The sequence below is a fragment of the Rhinopithecus bieti genome, unplaced genomic scaffold, assembly GCF_001698545.2.
Source record: "Rhinopithecus bieti isolate Rb0 unplaced genomic scaffold, ASM169854v2 scaffold_495, whole genome shotgun sequence".
Classification (NCBI taxonomy): domain Eukaryota; kingdom Metazoa; phylum Chordata; class Mammalia; order Primates; family Cercopithecidae; genus Rhinopithecus; species Rhinopithecus bieti.
In genome coordinates, this window is record NW_016803120.1 from 1,138,991 (window position 1) to 1,163,424 (window position 24,434).

General features: G+C 42.6%; 2 protein-coding genes across 4 annotated transcripts in view; one reads left to right on the top strand and one right to left on the bottom strand.

The window, feature by feature from the left end:
* Positions 1–21,735, top strand: part of ZNF106 (zinc finger protein 106) — a 44,919-nt gene extending 23,184 nt beyond the window's left edge. Inside the window, exons 10-18 of the mRNA XM_017861506.1 lie at positions 640–774; positions 8,100–8,216; positions 11,263–11,454; positions 12,228–12,290; positions 13,692–13,811; positions 14,312–14,383; positions 15,162–15,233; positions 17,703–17,849; positions 18,296–21,735. Of these exons, the coding sequence (XP_017716995.1) occupies positions 640–774; positions 8,100–8,216; positions 11,263–11,454; positions 12,228–12,290; positions 13,692–13,811; positions 14,312–14,383; positions 15,162–15,233; positions 17,703–17,849; positions 18,296–18,352 (975 nt within the window). The 3' untranslated portion in view covers positions 18,353–21,735. The remainder of the gene's footprint in view (positions 1–639; positions 775–8,099; positions 8,217–11,262; positions 11,455–12,227; positions 12,291–13,691; positions 13,812–14,311; positions 14,384–15,161; positions 15,234–17,702; positions 17,850–18,295) is intronic.
* Positions 21,736–23,645: 1,910 nt separating this feature from the next.
* Positions 23,646–24,434, bottom strand: part of CAPN3 (calpain 3) — a 44,650-nt gene continuing 43,861 nt past the window's right edge. For all 3 annotated transcript variants that reach the window (XM_017860920.1, XM_017860838.1, XM_017861071.1), the window contains one exon: positions 23,646–24,237. In XM_017860920.1, the coding sequence (XP_017716409.1) occupies positions 24,211–24,237 (27 nt within the window). In that variant the 3' untranslated portion in view covers positions 23,646–24,210. The remainder of the gene's footprint in view (positions 24,238–24,434) is intronic.

A 24,434-nucleotide genomic window follows, 5' to 3' on the forward strand; every position in this document is an offset into this window, starting at 1 on the left:
CTCTACTAAAAATACAAAAAACTAGCCAGGCGTGGTGGCGGGTGCCTATAGTCCCAGCTACGCGGGAGGCTGAGGCAGGAGAATGGCATGATTCTAAGAGGCAGAGCTTGCAGTCAGCCGAGATCGCGCCACTGCACTCCAGCCTGGGTGACAGAGCGAGACTCCATCTCAAAGAAAAAGAAAAAGAAAAAAAGAGAAACACCACCAGAACCACTAGACCTGTGATAGCACCTGATATGTTTTTGAATACCATGGTGCATTCTCACAAGCTGCTTATCAAATGCACATCTTTTGTGGGTAATTAGCTACAGTTTGGATTTGCTAGGTCCTTGGTCCATGTCAGAAAGCTTTGCCCTAAACATTAATTAAAATTCTGGCTATCTTACAGTGAATTGCCATAAATATTTTTTGGTATGGCTCAACTAACATATACTTTCAGATACCTCATTGCCTATGACTGTTTGCTGGCATTTGGTGAACATACATTTACTGAACATCTTTTGTGTACCAGGTGCTGTTTTAGACACTGAGGATACAGCAGTGAACTGAATGTTTTAGCATCTTTTTTTTTTTTTTTTTGAGGAAATATATTATCTAATCCTTCTATATCTCATAAGTAATAATCTGGTCTGTGCTTAGAGTCGGAAATGTGTTGGTGTCTTTGAGGGCCATACCTCGAAAGTCAACTGCCTCCTGGTCACTCAGACATCCGGGAAGAACGCTGCCCTTTACACCGGCTCCAGTGACCATACCGTCCGCTGCTATAATGTTAAGGTAGGTGAGTCCAGAGAAATCCAAAGTGGTTCATATTGAGTCGCTTTGTATTTACTGTGTGGAGTGGAGACACTGGCAGATGCTTCATTCTACCCACCGTCTCCTTTTCGCTTCTAAACCATGTTTAGCACATTGTTGCAGCTTTAGGTAGATATGAGACTTAGACATAAACGGTATTTCTGTCTCCACCAGTATTTTTTCACTTCCTACTATTAATATGCCTTCCTTGGGTCTTTGCCACAAATGTTATGCGCATCATGTATCAAAATTAATCCTAGATAGAATAAAGAGAAAAATGTAGGCTGGGTGTGGTGGCTTACGCCTGTAGTCCCAGCACTTTGGGAGGCCGAGGTGGGCGGATGCACCTGAGGTCAGGAGCTCAAGACCAGCCTGACCAACATGGAGAAACCCCGTCTCTACTAAAAATACAAAATTAGCCAGGTGTGGTGGCACATGCCTATAATCCCAGCTACTTGGGAGGCTGAGGCAGGAGAATCACTTGAACCCAGGAGGCAGAGGTTGCAGTGAGCTGAGGTCGTGCCACTGCACTCCAACCTTGGCAACGAGAGCGAAACTCCGTCTCAGGAAAAAAAAAAAAAAAGCAAAATGTATAAATTTTTTAAATCTGCAGAATTAGAAATGGACATCTCCTCTGAGAGTTTTTTAAACTTAAATGCACTGAAGGAAATGAGAAAATTATGTTTAAAATTGTATACAATATGTTCTTAATTTCTTTAAAAGATGGAGATACATGAAGCAGAATTTATAAGGCTATCATTAAGTTTATAACATAGATGGAATATATGTGATAACAGGAACATAAAGAAGTAGGAGGGGGCCGGGCGCAGTGGCTCAAGCCTGTAATCCCAGCACTTTGGGAGGCCGAGACGGGCGGATCACGAGGTCAGGAGATCGAGACCATCCTGGCTAACACGGTGAAACCCCGTCTCTACTAAAAAATACAAAAGCTAGCCGGGCGAGGTGGCTGGCGCCTGTAGTCCCAGCTACTTGGGAGGCTGAGGCAGGAGAATGGCGTAAACCCGGGAGGCGGAGCTTGCAGTGAGCTGAGATCCGGCCACTGCACTCCAGCCCGGGCGACAGAGCGAGACTCCGTCTCAAAAAAAAAAAAAAAAAAAAAGAAGTAGGAGGGGATGGAGCTGTGCTAGAACAAGGTTCTTATATTTTACTGGGAATAAGTACTAATTTGAACTAGATTGTTATAATTTTAAAAATGTAATCCCTAGAGGCACTGGCTTACAACTTGAGCGTGCATCACATTGACCTGGACAGCTTGTTAAAACACATATTACTGGTACCTACTCCCAGAGGTGTTTTTTTGTTTGTTTTTTGTATTTTTAAGAGACAGGGTCTCACCATGTTGCTCAGGCTGGTTTTGAGCTCCTGGAGTCAGGCGATCCTCCCACCTCGGCCTCCCAAAGTGCTGAGATTACAGGCATGAGCCACCACACACAACCCTTCCCAGAGCTTCTGATCCAGTAGGCTTGGGGTCAAACTCACAAATTTACATTTCTCGGCCAGGTACTATGGTTCATATCTGTAATCCCAGTACTTTGGAAGACCAGAGCAGGAGGGTTGCTTGAGGCCAGGAGCTCAAGACCAACCTGGGCAACATAGCAAGACCCTGTCTCTATAAAAAAATAAAAATGAACTGGACGTGGTAGCTCACACCTATAGTCCTAGCTGTTCCGGAGGCTAAGGTAGGGGGATCACTTGAGCCCAGGAGTTCAAGGTTATAGTGAGCTATGATTGTGTCACTTCACTACAGCCTGGGTGTCAGAACAAGAGCCTACCTCAAAAAAGCATAAAAATTAACCAAAACAAACAAAAAGAATTTACACTTCTAATAAGGTATTATGTGATATTGATGCAGATGGTTTGAGGACCACACTTTGAGAAATACTGCCCTAGAGTAATTACTAAACTAATAATGCAAAGAGGGTCATGGGGTCAGGAGTTCGAGACCAGACTGGCTAACCTGGTGAAACCCTGTCTCTACTAAAAATACAAAAATTAGTCGGGTGTGGTGGTACACACCTGTAATCCCAGCTACTCGGGAGGCTGAGGCTGGAGAATCACTTGAACTGGGAGGCAGAGATTGCAGTGAACCAAGATCATGCCACTGCACTCCAGCCTGGGCACCAGAGCAAGACTCCTTCTCAAAAAAAAAAAAAAAAAAAAAAAAAAAAAAAAAAAAAAATTGTGCTAAGAAAGTCAATTGAGGGATTAAAGTGGCAAGCGAAAAATATACTTAATACAAGAGAAGGTAGAAGGAGAAATAGAGGAATAAAAATGAGACAAATAGAAAGCAAATAGCAAATTGGAGACCTAAATTTACCCGTATTTAATAATTACATTAAATGTGAGTGAACTGATACTAAAATCAAAAGGCAGAAATTGGCTGGATACAGAAGTAACATCAAAATCTTTGTTGTCTACAAGAGACACACTTTTATTTTTGAGACACGATCTTGGCCTGTCACCCTGGCTGGAGTGCAGTGGCGTGATTATAAGTCGCTGCAGCCTGGAACTCCTGGGTTCAAGTGATCCTCCTGCCTCAGCTTCCCGAGTAATTGGGATTACAGGCACATGTCACTACAGTTTGCTAATTAATTTTTTTTTTTTTTTTTTGAGACAGAGTCTCGCTCTGTGGCCCAGGCTGGAGTGCAGTGGCCGGATCTCAGCTCACTGCAAGCTCCGCCTCCCGGGTTCATGCCATTCTCCTGCCTCAGCCTCCCAAGTAGCTGGGTCTACAGGCGCCCGCCACCTCACCTGGCTAGTTTTTTTTTTTTTTTTTTTTTTTTTTTTTTAAGTAGAGACGGGGTTTCACCAGGTTAGCCAGGATGGTCTCGATCTCCTGACCTCGTGATCCGCCCGTCTCAGCCTCCTAAAGTGCTGGGATTACAGGCTTGAGCCACCGCACCCGGCCTCTTTTTTTTTTAGAAACAGGGTCTTGCTATGTTGCCTAGACTAGTCTGAAGCTCCTGGGCACAAGCAGGCCCCCTGCTTTGGTCTCCCAGTGCTGGGATTACAGGCATGCACCACCATGCCCAGCCAAAGAGACTACTTTAAATGTAAAGACAAAATGGGTTGAAAGTAAAAGAATAAGAATGGAAGAAGATACACTATCCAAATAGTAACAGAACTGGAGTAGTTATGTTAATATTGGGCAAGTAGACTTTAAGACAAGTGACTGAGCACTGTGGCTCATGCCTACATCCCACTTTGGAAGGCTGAGGTGGGAAGATCGCTTGAGACCAGAAGTTCCAGAGCAGCCTGGGTAACATAGTGAGAGCCCATCTCCGCAAAAAATGAAAAAGTGAGGTAAGCATGGTTGTATGTACCTCTAGTCGTAGCTACTTGGGAGGTTGAGGTGAGAGGATCATTTGAGCTGAGGAATTTGAGGTTATAATGAGCTATGACAGTGCCACTGCACTCCAGCCTGGGTAACAGAGCGAGACACTATCCCTTTAAATAATGAAAAGGACAATACTACTGGAGAAAGGAGGACATTCCATAATGATGAGTCAGCACAGCTGAAAGATATAACAATTATAAGTACAGGTACCTAATAACAGAACTCTAAAATATATGAAACAGTAACTGATAGAACTGAAAGGAGAAATAGACAAATTCACAATTATAGTTGGGGACATCAACAACCCTTTTTCAATAATTGATAGACTACTAAATAAAAACCATCAAGGATATGTAAGAACTGAACAACACCAGCTGGATGCGGTGGCTCAGGCCTGTCATCCCAGCACTTTGGGAGGCTGAGGCGAGTGGATCACTTGAGGTCAGGAGTTCGAGACCAGCCTAGCCAACATGGTGAAACCCTGTCTCTACTAAAAATACAAAAAAATTAGGCTGGGTGTGGTGGCTTACGCCTGTAATTCATTCCACCACTTTGGGAGGCCAAGGTGGGCATATCACCTGAGGTCAGGAGTTTGAGACCAGCCTGACCAACATGTTGAAACCTCCTCATACAAAAATTAGCCAGGTGTGGTGCTCATGCCTGTAGTCCCAGCTACTTGGGAGGCTGAGGCAGGAGAATTGCTTGAACCTGTGAGGCAGAGGTTGCAGTGAGCCAAGACTGTGCCACTGCACTCCAGCCTGGGCAACAGAATGAGACTCTGTTTCAAAAAATAAATAAAAATAAGAATACAAAAAAATGAGCCGGGCCTGGTGGTACGTGCCTATAATCCCAGCTACTCAGGAGGCTGAGGCAGGAGAATCACTTGAACCTGGGAGGTGAAGGTTGCAGTGAGCTGAGATTGCGCCACTGTACTCCAGCCTGGGCAACAGAGAAAAACTTCGTTTCAAAAAAAAAAGAACTGTACAACACCATTAACAAATAAGATCCAATTAGCATTTATAGAACACTCCACTCAAAATTGCAGAATACACACTTTTTTCAAGAATGCGCACATAGACATTCACCAGGACCTCATACTGGGCTATTAAATAAGTCTCAATCAATTTAAAAGCACCAAAATCATACGGAGTATGTTCTCTAACCACAGTGACATTTATTAGAAAGCAGTAACAGAAATCTTGGAAATCCCCAAATATAGGGAGCTGAAAATAACATACTTCTAAATTATTGTGGTTCAAAGAAGGAATCACAAGGAAAATTAGAAAATATCTAACTAAATGAAAATGCAACATATCATTTGTAGGATGCAGCTAAAGCATTGCTGAAAGGGAAATCTGTATTTTTAATTGCTTCTATTAGAAAAGAAGAAAGCTTTAAAATTCAAGAAACTACAAAAAGAGGCTGGGCACGGTGGCTCATGTCTGTAATCCCAGTGCCTTGGGAGGTTGCGGTAGGAGGATCCTTTGAGGCCAGGAGTTCAAGCCTAGCTAGGCAACTTGTACAAACCTGTAAAAAATTATACAAACTTGTGAAAAAAAAATTGTAAGCATATTTTGGCAAGAAATAGTCTTATATAAAAATGGGGGGAAAGCTGTAACTTAAGATAGGACAAACATAGGTTTGGTATATGTTGTAAGGGGCTTACACCTTTAAATTCCTACAGCCAGGTGCTGTGGTTCATGCCTGTAATCCCAACACTTTAGGAGGCCAAGTCGGGAGGATCGCTTGAGCCCAGGAGTTCAAGAACAGCCTAGGCAGCATGGCGAGACCGCATCTCTCCAAAAAAAAATTTAAAAATTAACTAGGCGTGCGTGATGGCCCACGCCTGCAGTTCCAGCTACTCAGGAGGCTGCGGTGGGAGGATTCCTTGAGCCTCGGAGGTCAAGGCTGCAGTGAGCAGTAATCACGCCACTGCACTCTAGCCAGGAGACAGAGGGAGACCTTGTCTTTCAAAAAACAAAGAAATAAATACATTGACAAAAAGCAAGCAAGTCTCTTAAAAAATACAAATAACTGAAAGAAATACAGTCTTGCAAATAAATGCAAATTAAAACCGAAGTACAAGGAATACCGTTTTTACTCATAATATTAGCAAAAAATTTTTTTAAAAGCTTCTCAGTATTAAGGGTTCTAATGTGTAGTGTTTGGCATAGCAGGACTGTACACTAGTGAAAAAGATTTTGTAACCATTATTTGACATCGAGACATAACTTCATACAGTAAAGCACACAGATTTTAAGTATACAGCTTGCAGAAAAGCAGATATTTGTTTGTATAACTACCACAAAGATCAAAACATAGACCATTTCATAGCCCTGAAGCTTCCCTCAAATGCCTCCCTGGGCATAACCTTCTAAAGCTAATCACTATTTTGACTACTGTCATGGATGACTTTTGTCTGTGCTTAGCTGTCATGTCAGTATAACTATACCACATGTATTCTTTAATGTCTAGCTTTAGCTCACCATGATGTTTGAAAATTCATCTGTATTGGTATATGTGCCAATAGTTTGTTCTTTTTTTATTACTATGTAATGTTCAATTTCCCCTATAAAGTTACAAAAGATCTCATATGGATTAACCGGAAGCAACATGAATCTTAATATTTAGACATATTCACTGTCTTTTGCTATATCTTACAATTTCGTATATGGCACTTATGTTTGTAATTTTTTCAGGGGAGAAATTGAATAATTTAAGTGACTGACTCTTTTAGGTATGAAAGAAGGCTGGGAGAGGAGATCAACGGGTTTGACAACCCACAGCTTTTCTCATCCTACCTACAGCTTGTCCCACCCTACCCAATTATAACCATCTTGATTTTAACATCTAGTGCCAAGCCCACTTAAAAAGCTACACCTGGGTCTTTAGTAGCCTTCAACAATAAGTTTTTGTTTGTTTGTTTGTTTGTTTGAGACAGAGTCTTGCTCTGTGGCCCAGGCTGGAGTGTGGTGGCGTGATCTCGGCTCACTGTAACCTCCACCTCCCGAGTTCAAGCGGTTCTCCTGCCTCAGTCTCCCGAGTAGCTGGGACTACAGGCGTGCGCCACCATGCCTGGCTAATTTTTGAATTTTTAGTAGAGACAGGGTTTCACCATGTTAGCCAGGATGGTCTCGATCTCCTGACCTCATGATTCACCCACCTGGGATTCCCAAAGTGTTGGGATTACAGGCGTAATCCCAACCGTGCCTGGCCTCAACAATAAATTTTGAATGTACTATGTCCTGGCCAATTCTGGGTTCTAGGTAAAGAGATTTGCTAGTATAATCTAGTTGGAGGAAACTGGTAGAAATCGTTTTTTGAAGGTCAGATCAAACAGTGGGCATTAAACCTGCATGTACATCTGAATTACTAGGGAAATTTTTTACAACACAGATTCTAGAGCCCACTGAATTAAGAGTCTCAGGGATGGGGTTGGAGCTTGGGTTCTATATATTTTAAAAGCTTCTTGAGTAATTTAGCCCAGCTAACCCGGCACCAGTTTGAAGGAGGCATTTGGGAGCTATTGAAATAGAGAGTAAGTTGCAGAAAACCACATATTTGATTAGTGCATTTATCAAATATGTAACTATAATCCTGATTTTCTCTTTAGATGTCAAAATACAGCTTTGTCTTTTATATTTGGCCTCTTAATTTAAGAGGCTAAGACCCAACTCATAGTGCCCCTTGAAAAATCTCTATGTTCTAAGTTAGAAACGTAGGTAACATTACTAGAATTTATGTTTTATTTTCACATTACCTACAGCTTGGGAGTCTTTGGCCTCATATTTCAAAGGAAAAACAGATCTAAGATAGTCCCCTACAAAATAGAGGATGTCACATTTTCTTCCACGTAAGAGTCATTTTAAAGTCTGCTTCTGGAGGAACTGTTTTTGACATCTCATTTGCCAGTACCCTCTGCTGATTCAAGGTTATGTGCTTTTATCAGAGCCGAGAGTGTGTGGAGCAGTTACAGCTGGAAGACCGAGTCCTCTGCCTGCACAGTAGGTGGCGAATCCTCTATGCGGGACTGGCAAATGGCACTGTGGTCACCTTCAACATAAAGGTTAGTGGTTGGGGAGAAAAGGCTTGCTTCCCATGCTACTTGCAAATAGTGTGAGCTTGTGTGGGAAGAAGTAGCAGGCAGGGGTTTTCCTGTTTTCTTCTGTGGGGAAGCAGCAGAATCAGCCGCTACTCAAACACAGTTATCTTCTGATGTAAGTGAAACAAGATCCTCCATTCTCTCTGCTTCTACTCAAATGTGCCAGGTCCAAAATGTAACTCCACTAAATTAAACCAAGCCTGAAGATTTGGGGCCAAATAATGAGTCATGGATTAAACTAGTCTGTCTCAGTTTAAGAATGACATCATAAAAAATGAACTTAAGTGCTCACTTCGACAGCACATACACTAAATTTGGAATGATACAGAGAAGATTAGCATGGCCCCTGCGCAAGGATGACACGCAAATTCATGAAGCATTCCATATTAAAAAATAAATGAAGAAAAATGAACTTAAATTCTATTGAGTATGACATTGGTGTGGTTTGCCACTGGTTTAGGGTTTCATGAGGGCAGTCCATCTGTGAGGCGAACTGAGAGGTTTGCTATAATGCCCGAATGGCTTCATTCTTTCCTAACCCAGAGATAAATTCATTTGTTGACCTAGCCTTTATTGAACATCTGTTATGTGCTAGGCCCCAGGATAAGGTTTAGTTTTTGATGGCCCTGTGTGCTTTGATAAGGTAGTTGGACTTCATCTTACAGGCTTTAAAGTATGAGAAACATGATCCCATTATGTTTCAGGAAAAGTCACTGGAGTTGATAAGATTGGGAAAGATTGGTATTAGCAAAGGCAGGGAGACCATTTAGGAGGCTTTGTAGTGGAAGCTGACATGAAAAAGGTTAAACAGAATGAAGAGAAGGGAATGGAGGAAAGATATAATCTAAGAGGTAGACTTGATAGGTTTGATTGCTAATTAATTGTGGCACCATATCCCCTGGTCATCTTGTAACCATGTGTTAGAATGGTACTAGTACAGTGTCATTCATAGGCTACATGCTAGCTGGAACTAACAGAAGATGTGCATTAAAATATGTCACGGTTTCTGCCTACAGGAAACTTAAAAATCAAGTTAGAATCTAGTGTGTATATAATCAAGTGCCAAGTGATTTGGTGTATTTGATATGATACCTCATAGAAGGGCAATTAGTGAAGATTTTTGCATTCTAGATGCAGACAAGTTCTAAGTCTGATTAAATTGGATTAGGGCAATAGAAATGTAGAGGAAAGTAAATTTAAAATATTTTAAAGGCTAAAATGTGATAATTACCTAATTTCTCTTTTGTGAGATTATCAGAAGTGGACAGAAGTGGCTGGATATGGTGGCTCATGCATATAATCCCAGCACTTTGGGAGACTGAGGTAGGAGGATTGCTTGAGCCCAGAAGTTCGAGACCAGCCTGAGCAACAAAGCAAGACTCCTGTTTCTCAAAAAAATATATATATATATTTTTTAACTAAAAAAGAAAAAAGCTAAGTATGGTGGCACACGCCTGTAGTCCCAGCTACTCAGGAAGCTGAGGCAGGAGGATTGCTTGGGCCAGGACTTCAAGGCTGCAGTGAGCTATAATCACACCACTGTACTGAAGCCTGGGTGACAGAGTGAGACCCTGTCTCTCTCTTTTTTTTTTTTAAGTAGTAGACAGAAGTAAGGAGCAAGACAATCTTGAGGCAAAATGATGAGATGATGACAAGAAATTCAAATGGAGAAGTTCTTTAAAGGGTTGAAAAGCCCTGGAGAAGATGGTCCTAGAGACAGACATTTGAGAATCTCTGCATAGATGCGAATTTTGAAAATGAGAGCTGGGCTTTTTCCTAGTTTGTCCATACTCTTAGAATATAGTGCTTCTGGAGTCACAACAGAAAACCAGGACTGTTTACCAGGGCTGGTCTACCTTTGGGTCCTGACCTCCCCATTCAGTCTGTCTCCCTAGCACTTCAAGACGGCTGAAATCATTGCTCAGCAATATAGGCTCCCAGCCTATATTGAGCCTATCTGAGCAATGATCAGCTACTTAGTTTTTAGAAGCCTTATTCCAGGCATGCACCTAAAGAACTTTTGTGGAATTGGGAGGTTTAATGAACAGGGTTGGTTGGGGGATGAAGGAAAGAAGTCTAAAATCTGAGATAAAAGAATGTTTTGGGATTCAGGATGTGACCCTTCACTCTGGTATAATTAGGCTTCTATAGTCTACTAAATGATGACAGAGATGACATGGAGCCAGGTGCCAAAAGAACATCATAATAAGGAGAATTTAGGCCAGGCATGATGGCTCACGCCTGTAATCCCAGCACTTTGGGAGGCTGAGGTGGGCGGATCACCTGAGGTTAAGAATTCAAGACCATCCTGTCCAATATGGTGAAACCCTGTCTTTACAAAAATATAAAAGCTAGCCAGGTGTGGTGGCGGGCACCTGTAATCCCAGCTACTCGGGAGGCTGAGACAGGAGAATCACTTGAACCCAGGAGGCGGAGGTTGCAGTGAGCTGAGCTGGCGCCACTGCATTCCAGCCTGGGCGACAGAGCGAGACTCTGTCTCAAAAAAAAAAAAAAAAAAGTGGAGAATCTGAGACTTACTGAAATTGCCTAGGAAGGTAATTCTAAGTAGAGATTTTTGGAAACAGCATGACACATAGATGGCCTAAATTTTGGATGACAGAAATAGTTCCTGGGTCTGTGACAGGGAAAATGCACTAGAGTTTGAAAAAAAAAAGGTTCACCTTTCATTGTTACTAACTTACAGGTGGTAAAAGAGAGCATAAAAAGAGAACCAGTTTCTAATTAGGATGGGATGGTGTGGGTTGAAATTATAAAGGAGTTTATAATGTAAGAGTTTGCCCTCCTCAGATCAGGGGATAGGGGAGGTTCAGCAAAGAGGGTTGGAGTGGGAAATAGCAGAGATGGATACATGAAGGCTGCAGAGTGGGTATGAAAATTTGAGTACAGGTGACAGAAATGAGCGTTTGTACCAAGGTAATGATTTTGGTTAGTTCGTTTTGGAGTTTTCCAGCTAAGTTGTTTTTAGTTCTAATCTCGGCTTATTTTCCAGAACAACAAGCGACTTGAGATCTTTGAATGCCATGGCCCCCGGGCAGTCAGCTGTCTTGCCACAGCTCAGGAAGGTGCCCGAAAACTGCTGGTCGTGGGCTCTTATGACTGCACCATTAGTGTACGCGATGCCCGGAATGGACTGCTCCTCAGAACTCTGGAGGGCCATAGCAAAACCATTCTTTGCATGAAGGCAAGTACAGTGCAAGAGAATAGGAGTTGTCTGGCACAAATAGAAGGGTTTTGAGGCCAGGCAGGGTGGCTCTCGTCTGTAGTCCCAGCACTTTGGGAGGGCGAGGCAGGGGGATCACTTGAGCTCAGAAGTTCTAGACCAGCCAGGGCAGCATGGCAAAACTCCATCTCTCCAAAAAAATACAAAAATTAGTGAGATGTTGTGGTGTGCACCTATACTACTCACGAGGCTGAGGTGGGAGGATCACTTGAGCACAGAAGATCAAGGCTTCAGTGAGCCATGACTGTGCCACTGTACTCCAGCGCGGGCAACACAGTGAGACCTTGACTCAAGCAAAGCAAAACGAAACAGAGAAGGATTTTAAATGGCATTTCCCATGTTATCTCACGCATCATTTAGAAACACCACCTCAGAAAGAGTGAGGAGATTGCAAACCTTTTCTTCACACCAACATCACCAAGTGATGCACTTTCATTTGAGAAGCAATGAGTGTATTTTGTTATAGAGTGGGTATACTCGAATGCCTTTCTAGGCTGCTTCATAGTCATTGTGGAAAGGTAACAAACCTAATAATACATTATCAGTTAATTAGCATGCTTGGTAGGGGGCATAGGTTTCAGCTAAGAAAATTTGTCTGAGAAACTTTTATACCTAGTTCATTGTGCTCATCTCAAAATAGGATGGAAATTAGAATTTGCCAATGTGTATTACAAGTTGTAGAGAAAATTGAGAACCGTATACAGAATCTGACATGTTGAATTTTTTTCTTTAAGGTGGTGAATGATCTCGTGTTCAGTGGCTCCAGTGATCAGTCAGTCCATGCCCACAACATTCATGTAAGCTATGTTGGTGTTGTGTAAAGAAACCTTGAATAAAATAATCGTTAAAGCTTGATGGTTTTCTTAAACCTCTTGCAATTTAAATTAAGCCCTTTATCCACCGAAGGAATTTGTCATCATCCCTATGCATGTGCTCTTGGATAATACTATGTAACCTAGAAATTCTACCTCATCAACGTTTTTAATGGTGGACAGACAGACTCAAAGTTTATGTAAGGTTTAGTTTGAATGCCTCATTTAAACTTGAAATAAACGGAGCAGCTGAGGCTTTCTGAAAGTGGGTATGATATGTAGTTAAAATAGAACTAGTAAAAACAGCTGAGAGCTGGGCCCAATGGCTGTCACCGGTAATGCCAGCTACTCAGAAGGCTGAGGTGGGAGGATCACTTGAGGCCAGGAGTTTGAGACCAGCCTAGGCAAAATAGTGGCCCTGTCTCTTAAAAAAATTTTTTTAATAAGCTGGGCATGGCAGTGCGTCCTGTAATTCTAGCTACTCAGGAGGCTGAGGTGGTAGGATTGTTTGGGCCCAGGAGTTCAAGGCTGCAGTGAGGTATGATCGCATCACCGCACTCCAGCCTGGGTGACCAAGTGAGACCCCATTTCTTTTTCTTTTTATCTTTTTTTTTTTTTTTTTTTGAGATGGGGATCTCACTTTATCACCCAGGCTGGAGTGCAGTGGTGTGATCTTGACTCACTGCAGCCTCAACCTCCTAGGCTCAAGGGATCCTCCCACCTCAGCCCCCCAAGTAGCTGGGACTAATGGTGTGAGCCTCCATGCCTGGCTAATTTTTTCATATTTTTTTTGTAGAGATGGGGTCACTTGCCCAGGCTGGTCTTGAACTCCTGAGCTCAAGTGATCTGCCCACCTCGGCCTCCCAAAGTGTTGGAATTATAGACTGCACCCAGCCTGTGAGACCCTGTCTCTTAAAAAAATGAACAACAGAAACAGCTGAGAGAGTGTTCTCAGGTCGTAGAGGCAGCTACATTCCTGGTCTATAACCTCAGAATAATAATTTGAAGCTCAGTTCCTGGTTTGTAACCTCAGAGTAATAATTCCCAACTGATAGACTTGTGGTCTAGATCCAGTGAAATGAAAAAAGTAAAAGTACTTGGAAGGCTATAAATACAGATAGAGTTTTGGCCACTTTCTTTCCATGACATTAGAGTCTTTCCATCAGGATACAATCCATATATTTTGTATATGTAATAAATGATTGTGGAATACTTCTATTAAAGTTAATACTATTAATACTATTTGTACAGTTAATTAACACTATTAATTGTATTAATTGTATGTGTACAATATCCTCAGAATTATGCCTCTTAGAATTATAGAATTATAACCAGGAAGGAGTCTCAAAAGTCAGTCTGGTGACTCTTACTTCTCTTCTGACACAGACTGGTGAGCTCGTGCGGATCTATAAAGGTCACAATCACGCAGTGACTGTGGTGAATATCCTAGGAAAAGTGATGGTGACTGCTTGCCTGGATAAATTTGTTCGTGTCTATGAATTACAGGTAGAATTTAGATTCAGTATTTTGCTTGAATGATTTGGGGAGATTGTCATTTTGAGTTGAGTGTTGATTTTTGATACAGTAAGGTGGGATGGAACCCAGGAATCTGCATTTTCACGAGCTTTCTAGATAATTATGAAGCAGCTGGCCTGTGGACTACAACTTTCAGAAACTGCTCTGAGACACTTGATCTGGGTCATGGGTGTCAAAACTTAATTTCTAGTTCTAGTTAATTTATAGTTCTTGTGTGCAATTTCAAGTTTGAAACTCTGATTCTAACAAAATTGATTTTATTACTTCTAATTACCAGCTCCCTCCTTGTATAGTAGAATGTGAAAGAAAAATTGTCGTTAGATTATATTTCTGTTAGAATGCTACTAGTGCTTCCACTTAGCGCCTCAGGTGTGGTTTTATACCTGCCAAAGGCCTTTAGGGACTGTACTTATTAAACGCAAGGTATATAAATAACTTTAATTCTTCCTTTTTTTTTTCTTCTGCCTAAGTCTCATGATCGATTACAAGTTTATGGAGGACACAAAGACATGATTATGTGTATGACCATCCATAAAAGCATGGTAAGTGGTATTTGTCATGTCAGATATTTGCTTTTGAATGTGTTTGCTAAAAAAATTCTTGTCACTTCCAAAAGTGACATCTGCTGATATGCCTCATTGTTAAGTACCTTCCCATCTCTTGGCATAATAGGGAAGTAACCAGGGGACAGTGTTGAATATTCCATTGTCTATTAACAGCCAAAATTATTACAATAAAAATGGTAGTATCAACTACAGTTAAATAGAAGGTAAATTTAAGATGCTTCAAAAAATTGAGTGGTGCCTTTTCCAGAGACATGATCTGAATAGAACACTGGAATGGAGTCAGGAGATTTGGCCAGTGTGGCATGGTTACAGCAGATCTAAAAGTAGAAACCAACTCACATAACCCTGCTAAGCCTTTTTTTTTTTCACTTTTAAGTTACGGAGTTGAACCAGAATGGATGTTTTTCAGACTCTGAGTGGTAGAATCCTTTCTTTTCCAGTGAAATACAGGTGCCTAATGAGCACCCGATAGAAACCAGGGCTACCCCAGTTAAAGTAGAAAGGCCAAGTGGGTGCCTCTGAGCCCTGCCACTCCTCTCTGCCCTGGTCCCGAGTGGCTTGCTAAGGAGCACAGCTGCAAAAGACCTGGACTGGAAGACCTGGAAACTACCTTCCCATTCTACTGCTCTGGAGCTGGTTTTCATTTAGGTGTTTGTTTTCTTGTAGCTGCTTCAGGGAGCTTGTGACCTGTTTTGAGGGTGTTTTGTAGTTTGTATGTATTTTGGTCTGACACTATAAACCTGTCTTTCTCCAGATTTACACTGGCTGTTATGATGGCAGTATTCAGGCCGTGAGGCTTAATCTGATGCAGAATTACCGCTGTTGGGTAAGGAGTGAAACTCTTCTTGTCACTGGACTGGGAGAGGTTGCTTCACCCTAGGCTAATTGATCTTCACTATCATCAGTGTAGCATTTCTATATTTTAGCATCTACTTTATGCCTTACACCGTAGATCGCAGGCTGTCTCCTAGGTGGTTGTTTGTTTATTATAAAATCAATACATGCTTAGAAAGCAACAGTACAGCAATATATGAAATAAAAAGTGGAAGTGCTTATTTTGGTAATGGCACTGCCCCCTGTACTCCCGCTCATCAGAGATTACTAGTATTAATGGTTTGGTTTGTGTCCTCATTGGTTTTTGAGGAATAGGCAAATAAAAAAAGTCTAAGGTCTTGTAAGTTCCAAACCTTAGTTCATCAGGCTGAATTGTGTGATTTTTATTTTGGGGTGAGGGCTGATGATTAACCCTTAAAATTTTCACACTATTTCTTATAAGCCTTAATTTTTTTTCATCAGTTCTAACAATGGTATCTTTTCCCTAAAACCCTAAGATGCTTTTCAGCATTGATGGCATGAACTTGACACTCTCCACTTTAAAATCCGACTTTACACTTGTCCACAGCCTAGTGACTTTTCAGCTCTCTACACATTACTATCTTTGCTTTTTAATTTTCTCAGTGAAGGCAAGCAAAATCTAGTACAGTTCCTCTTTATCCAAGGGGCATATGGTCTATCTTTTTTTGATGTGGTAATCAAGAGGGCTAAGTGACTAACAGGAGGTAGCCAATATAGTATAGATATGTTGGACAAAGGGACAATTCACATCTGGGTGAGATGCAGTGGGATGGCAGGAGATTTCATCACACTGCTCAGAATAATGTGTAATTTAAAACTCAAGAATTGTTTATTTTGGGAATTTTCCAATTAATATTTTTGAAGATCAGTTAACCACAGGTAACTAAAACCTCAGAAAGTAAAACCATGGATAAGGAGGCACTACTGAATGACAGGATCCAGAGCACACAAATAGAGTTAATCTATAGAGAGAAATGGGGAAGATACCTCTGGCTTTATAGAGAGAAAGATGGAGTAGTACTGACAGAGGAGAAACTTAACTTTGCATTACTTTTTTTTTTTTTTGAGACAGAATCTCTCTGTTGCCAGGCTGGAATGCAGTGGCATGATCTCAGCTCACTGCAACCTCCACCTCCGGGGTTCAAGCGATTCTCCTGCCTCAGCCTCCCGAGTAGCTGGGAACACAGGTGCCCGCCACCACACCCAGCTAATTTTTGTATTTTTAGTACAGACAGGGTTTCACCATGTTGGCCAGGCTGGTCTTGAACTCGCGCCCAGCCTGTATTTTTTCTTTCTTTTTCTGTAGGGACAGGGTCTCACTATGTTGCCCAGGCTGGTCTCGAACTCCTGGGCTGAAGTGAACCACCCACCTTGGCCTCTCAAAGTGCTGGGATTACAGGTTGTAATCCCACTGAGCCACCACTTAGGAAGCATAAGACACTAGCTTGTGCTTTCTAATACATGAAATTAAGCTACATTTATAAGTAAAATTATAGCTTAAAAAAATAAGTAGGTAATCGTAAGATTGAGATTCAAGTGATAAAGGCTGTGAGTAAAATCAGGCTTCCATTGGCAAACACAGTATTCTACAATAAATATTTCCACAAATGTAGTTTTCTTTATCAGACATTTTTATTTTCACATTTACATTCAGTAGTTCTTAGAATTGTTAAAAATAGCCCTTTCGGGCCGGGCGCAGTGGCTCATGCCTGTAATCCCAGCACTTTGGGAGGCCAAGGTGGGCAGATCACCTGAGGTTGGGAGTTTGAGACCAGCCTGACCAACATGGTGAAACCCTGTCTTTACTAAAAAAAAAAAAAAGATATCTATCTATCTATCTATATCTATATATATATATACACAAAATTAACTGGGCGTGGTGGTGCACACCTGTAATCCCAGCTACTCGGGAGGCTGAGGCAGGAGAACTTTAGAATCCGGGGGGCAGAGGTTGCAGTGAGCCGAGATCGCACCACCGCACTCCAGCCTCGGCGACAAGAGTGAAACTGCATCTCAAAAAAAGAAAAAGAAAAGCCCTTTCAGTATAATAGGAAAGGTACTTGTCTTTTGTATTGAATAAACTAAGAAAGAAACTCAATTTTATGATGGCAACATAAAAAATACAGTTTAAACAGAATTTTATGGTGATTTATCCATAAATATTTGCTGACCTTTTTCTGATTTAAGACGTAATTGCTATGTTAGTGCTTTGCCCTCTCAAAATATCAAAATAGCAAAAGATTTTTCCAGTCTTTTCAGGGCTCCTCGTTATGCTGACACTTTGGTTGCCTTGGCTTTGTTGTCTCTTCTAGCCAAGAATAAATTTAAAATAAGGGCTGGGTTTTTGCTTCCATAGTGCCTGTGGGATCCAGTGGGGCTGTTCTCATTCACGTTCACTGCACCCTTTTTCACCGAGTCCCCTCGTTTTCTTTCTCTCCAGTGGCATGGCTGCTCTCTGATATTCGGCGTTGTAGATCATTTAAAACAACACTTGCTGACTGACCACACTAACCCCAACTTCCAGACTCTGAAATGTCGCTGGAAGAACTGCGATGCTTTCTTCACTGCTAGGAAAGGATCCAAACAGGTACATTAGTGGGACTTGAGGTTCGCCTGGGATTCAGTAGACTGCTCAGAGCAGGGGCTAGCAAACCTTTTTTGTTTTATTATTGAGAATTGCCATATATAGGGAGGGCCTACGGTTTTTCTTTTTATGATGCAGAGATTTGGGGGGTAGCTTAATGAAGTTTCAAATGAAGAATTAGGTCATTTTTGAGAAAGGGCCTAGAGAATGTTTTCAGATGTTTCAAATCCAGTAACTGAACCTGGAGATTTATTACAGTGCTCTTGTGCTGAGACAACAGCTCACCTTTAAGTACACGCTTTCATGTAAGTTAGCGAAGTGCCGGCTCCTGACTGCCTTTCCCCTCTGGATCCTAGGTGGAATGGACCCACGTGGCTTTCCTTGGCTTTGACTTTCTCCTGTCTTACTATCAACTTCTCTCTCATGGGTCCTTTTCCCTTCATTCCTAGGATGCTGCAGGACATATTGAACGACACGCTGAAGATGACAGCAAAATCGATTCATGAAGTTGTTTGCCTCCCACGTTGGGAAGTCATTGGTTGAACTATTTTCACATCAGCCCCCCACACAGGCCACTCTCTTCCCTTCCTTGGTGAAGCCAGGAAGGAGAAAGTGGTTACTAGCCAGGCCCCTAGCATGAGTCTGGGCAGCTCTATGGGATGATAGATTACTCTTTAAGTTCTTGCTGGAGGTTTTAAATAGATGTAGACAGATGTTAGGGAACCACACTCCTCTGGGACAGCATGGCATACAGTGATTTATGCTACTTGCGTTCTCCAGATGTTTACTAAAGATACAGATCCTAATTGGTTACCCAGTTTGACCCTAATCATATGTATATTTTATTGACTTCAGTTTGCAATGTTTAGTTTATGTTCTTATGGTGGTTTAAACCTATAGTCAGGCTTTTAAGTACAAATTTGTTTAAGTGCTAGACTTTCGGGATCAGTTTTAATTTCTCCATTTGTAATAGCTGGGTATTTAAATTGGAAGCAAATAGTTTTCTTTCTTAACAGTTATGTGCAGTGTGTGTCCCTGTTTTCTTGCTTCATAGATGGACAGAGCTTGCTTTAAGTGCTAAAGGACACAGTAGATTTTTGACAAACAGCGGCTGCTCTGCTGACTATATTTTAGGAATTCAGAAAGCAAATCACATAGTGACAAGTCCTTACAACACCACTTCCTAGTAAACCTCTGTAAATGTGGACAGAAAGCTCAGTGTGAGGCAGTGCGTAGACCTAATGTCTACCTTTACGTTTGCTGTTGAACTGGGCACTACCTGCCACAGATCCTATCAGCTGGAGGTGTACCTTTATCTTCCTTTCTAGCGTCTGACCCTGCAAGCCTAATGTCGGTTTGAACCCTTTTGGTTTGTTCAGTTGCCAGCCTCCATCTCTCCCACTGTACGGCTGTGCCTAGACTGATGGCAGCCATCCAGTATTCCTCCGGGCTCATGGTGTTTTCCACCCCTCTGCAGCACCCAAGATGGTGGGGGAGAAGGGGTTAGAATAAAGCATCTGAATACGGTTTTTAGGACCTCAAGCAGACTTCCTAGAGACTTGTTTCTGAGACAGTTCTTTGCCTTCACTTCCCTGCTAGGTGGGAAAGAAGAGTGGAGCAGAGACTCTGCCTGGCCACTGAGAACAGCCAAATTCACAAACCCTGAGTGGGGCTTTGTTTTTGGATTTTCTCCAGACTCATCAGTAAACCTGTAGAAGTGTTGCTTTCCAGCCTTTTGTTTCTGGATCCTCAAAACTCAGAAAGTGGCCAGGCGTGGTGGCTCATGCCTGTAATCCCAGCACTTTGGGAGGCCCAGGCAGGCAGATTGCCTGAGGTTAGGAGTTGGAGACCAGCCTGGACAACATGGCAAAACCCCATCTCTACTGAAAATACAAAATTAGCTGGGCATGGTGGTGTGCACTTGTAATCCCAGCTGCTCAGGAGGCTGAGGCAGGAGAATCGCTTGAACCCGGGAGGCGGAGATTGTAGTGAGCCGAGATTGCGCCACTGCACTCCAGCCTGGGTGACAGAGTGAGACTCCATCTCAAAAAAAAAAAAAAAAACCTCAGAAAGCTTCTTCAGAGAGAGAAAATAAGGGGGAGGAGCCCAGGGCCACATACCAAGCTTTGGGACATGCTCTCTGGGATTACAGAGCATCCAGGTCTGTCTTTGCCCCTGTTAGTGCACACACATCTACTCACATGTCTTCCCTCAGGCTATCGGGCAGGAGGACTTCACCAGGGGGTTCATGGATAGGCTTCAAGAGGGTCTGTGAACCCCCAGAAATTGTGTGTGAGACTGAGTATGTGTTCTTTTTTCCAGGAAAGGCTCCAGTGGTTCTTAGTTGGTCCAAAAAATGTTAAGAATTAATCTAGAAGGCTGGGCTTGGTGGTTCATGCCTGTAATCCCAGCACTTTGGGAGGCCGAGGTGGGTGGATCACTCAAGGTCAGGCGTTTGAGACCAGCCTGGCCAACATGGTGAAACCCCGTCTCCACTAAAAATACAAAAATTAGCTGGGTGTGGTGGCGTGTGCCTGTAGTCTCAGCTACTTGGGAGGCTGAGACAGGAGAATCACTTGAACCCGGGAGGTAGAAGTTGCAGTGAGCCAAAATCCTACCACTGCACTCCAGCCTGGGCAACAGAGTGAAACTCCACTTAAAAAAAAAAAAAAAAAAAAAAAAAAAAGGTTAATCTAGGAGATAATGAATGGCCTAGTACTAGATAATAAATGCCCCCACAAGCTCTTGACTTCCGTCCTTAGGGAAAGCCATTTTGTTAACCACACTAGTGAGATTTATGTGATGCTTAATGGAGAACAGAGAAGATCTTGTTGCAAAAAATGTGTTAAATATTCGTGCTGTTTCTGTATGAGATGAAGAAGCTTTTCCCACCTCTCACCCCTGTTTCCTAGAAGGATATCCAGAGAAGCCAAGCTGTTCTGTGTGTTTGGGAAGGGTCGTTTCCCAGGAAGATGCATTTGGATCGATGACTAAACCTGGCCCTCTTCTCTGGGCTGTAGTGAAGCGGCATTTTCATGCTGGCTGTGTGCTGAGAGCCTCGAATGCTCTGCAGCATAGTGCCCTTCTGCCCTGCCTGAGGATGTGTCGAAAAGATGAGAGTGGAGGAGCCTTTGTGCAGCAGGAAGAGGCTAGGTGAGGTGTTGCGCAGTTGTGGGGAACTCCTGAGAGTATTCCAGACAGGTAGAATCAGTAAGAACTCCGATTTGGACTTCGCTTTGGTGGAACCGTGTGCCTGTATCTGCCTGTGTGTGTGCAAGTGCGCAGGTTCCTTTGTGTGCATGTGTACGCGTGGGAACCTGGACTTGTCATAGTTTTCTTCATTTCACGAAGGCTTTTTTTGAAGCAGTGGCAGTAATAATGCCTTTGTTTCAAGAACACGTGAAATTCTTTTAACACCAGATTAGCGTATTACCCAAAATGAACCGTTCTAGCCCTCTTTAAGAAATAAAGGGACCATAAGCATTTTGGCTGCTTATGGTTTTGTGTTACTACTTACAAGTGTCTTGAAAATTATGCAGAACTTTGCCTTCTTTTTTTAATGTCTTCCACAATGTCGTGACTGATTATAACCCTGCTTCCCCTCAGAGAAGAGCTGTGGCTCAGGGATCTTTGTTAACTCTGGCATTTAGTAGCTTTGTGAAGGAAGAAAACCATTAAGTGACCTGACAAAAACTGACTCATGTCTTTAAAGTAGTTGGAGCCACTTTTAGAATGTTATTCTTGGTTGCTTTTGCCTACTTCTAATGGCTTAAAGCCAAGAAAACCATAGTATAAATCCTTTTGTGTACCTATGCTAGTGTTAAAATGGCAGTTTGTTCTGATGAAGTATCAGTCACTTCAAGTTTTATGTGAAAGTTTTTAATTAGGTTAAAAATAATTTTGGCGGCCGGGCGCGGTGGCTCAAGCCTGTAATCCCAGCACTTTGGGAGGCCGAGGCAGGCGGATCACAAGGTCAGGAGATCGAGACCATCCTGGCTAACACGGTGAAACCCCGTCTCTACTAAAAAATAACAAAAAACTAGCCGGGCAAGGTGGCGGGTGCCTGTAGTCCCAGCTACTCAGGAGGCTGAGGCAGGAGAATGGCGTAAACCCGGGAGGCAGAGCTTACAGTGAGCTGAGATCTGGCCAGTGCACTCCAGCTTGGGTGACAGAGCGAGACTCCGTCTCAAAAAAAAAAAATAATAATAATAATAATTTTGGCATACCTCTCTACTCAATTTAGAAAGCAATTCCACACAATGCAAACAAAACTCTAACAGCAAAGGTTATCTTGACCTGATGTTACTTGAATTTGAGAGAAAGTCATTACTTACTACTGCACTCCTGCTTTTGTGGGAAGAATTTTTTTCTTCCCCAGAAGAGTTAACAGTTGAGTGTTCAGCTCCTGACTTACCTTTAATTTAGAGGCAATATTATTACTGTTTAAGTGATTATTTGCTTGCCACAGGTTTTATTTTGTCTTTTTTCTGGTAGAGTATACAATGGACAACTTTAGTGATGAGGCATGTGGATGACTTGGTGGGAGTAGGTATATACTTAGTGGAATGGTGTATTTTATGGAAGAGAATTCATTGGAGGTGAGATTGAAGTATATTGTAAAGCGGGATTTGAACAGCACATATGCTGTGGTTTGCTCAAATAACTGCAGTTTATGCTTACTTCTCAATTTTGTTTCTGTTACCTAAACGGGAGCTTCTAGAATTATGAAGGCCATACCTGCCACATTTATAAAATAATGGTTTTATCCCTGCCCTCAAATCATCAGGTTCCTCGGGTTTAAGAGAAGCGGTCCCACAGACGGGAATGGAAGTTGTGGTGGAGGTGATTTGGGATAGACTGAGTTCCCTATGCAAGTGGATGTGAGCTCCTCATAGAAACAGACCTACTGTGTTAGACAGGAACCTCTAACCTCACCTCCAAGCCCCAGTGTACAGCCTTGCTGGGTTACCTGGTGACTGAATTTCCCAGATTCACTCTAAACTCAAGGTAGTGACCCAAATAAACTGGGAGAGGAGCGTGTCAAGGAGGAAAAGCTGTTGAAAATCTTTCTCCTATTTAAGAGAAATATATGCCCTAGAGCTGCTCCAGCACCCTTGGTTTCTGACTTTTTTAATATTGAATATGGATTACAAGAATGAATCAGATGACTGGAAAAATGTTTATAAGCAAATAGCCTTCTTACATTTTGGTATAAAGCTGTGAACTTCGTAACTTTGTAAAGCAAGATATAAAGCAAATACAAGAGGAAAATAAAGTACTTTTACTAACTGACGGTTTACTTTCGTTACCTTGTCTGCGTATTCATGGTCAGCCGTTTCCACGTTGGCTTAGCGAGGAAGAAGGAAACTGGGTGGAAAACACAGGATGCCTGTAGATATGCCATAGGCCATGGTCCAGGTAAGTTTAGCAAACTGCTGCCTTCAGGGTTTTGTCCACGGTCATACGACGGGCCAGTTAGTGAGCAGAGGAGCTAGGATAGCGCAGTCTCCACTCCATTACATTCAGGTAACCGGCCCCTCCCGTTGTACATAACCCATTTATTCTTGATGTCTTTTTACAGCAACAACTATTCCTCTGCCTTCCTTTTATGTCTTGGAAAGTATTTGAGCAATTCCTATGCTCAAGAAATAGCAATAGGCATGATTAAAGGGGGGGTTCAAGATTTTGTTTTGTGTGTGTTTTCATTGTTCTCTTCTAGGTCATAAGTGAGTGTAGGATTGGAAGCCCTTCAGTCATGCTATGGCGGATATCTAAATGTGAGACAGCAAAACACAAGGGGACCAGCCATACACATGCCTTTATTTAGATCAGCTTTTTTCAAAATGCAGCCAAACTTACGAGTCAGACAGCCCCAAGTAACCAGCCCTATTCCACTGAGTTAGTTTACCCCACAGCAGGCCTCTCCTGAAATAACCAGGCAGAACCCAGTGCGGGTTTGGTTCCTGGCCCATGGTGGGAGAGCGTGAAGATAGTGGAGGGCTCTAGCACAAGGGGGTGCTGAGTGCCACCGGCAGGTGCTTCTGCAGACAGCCTAGAGCAAGGTAAGCAGGAGCACTCACTTCAGAACCAAAGCGGCTCGGACCAGAGGCAGGCACTTTCCTCCACACGGTAGAGAGACAAGGGTTTGTTCTTCCTACCTCATTGCTTTACTAAAGGGCCAGGCTAGGCATGACTGATCAGGGATGAGGAGGGGGTAAAATGGAGGAGGAACAGGACTGATGAGGTGCCTGGAGGACTGTAGGGGTGCAGCTGCTGGGTCCTTTGAGGTAAGTGGCTTTGGAAATAGAGGGCGAGACAGAAATCCTGAGTGATCCTGCATGGCTTTGGATGAGGCCAGCCTGGTTCAGGCATACATGGTGAGCTGCAGCCACTGAAAGAAGTCCCAAGATCAGAATGTAGATCAGAAAAGAGTGACCCCGCGCCCTAGGAATCTTACGGGGCAAGAGGAAAGGGAACAGTCCCAGTAAGTCAGACCTCCGGAAGATTTTCCAAGAAGCAGTGGCTTACTGTTTCCCTTCTCCTAGATCTTCCCTAAGAAGGTGCATGTTTTCCAGCATCGAGTGACTG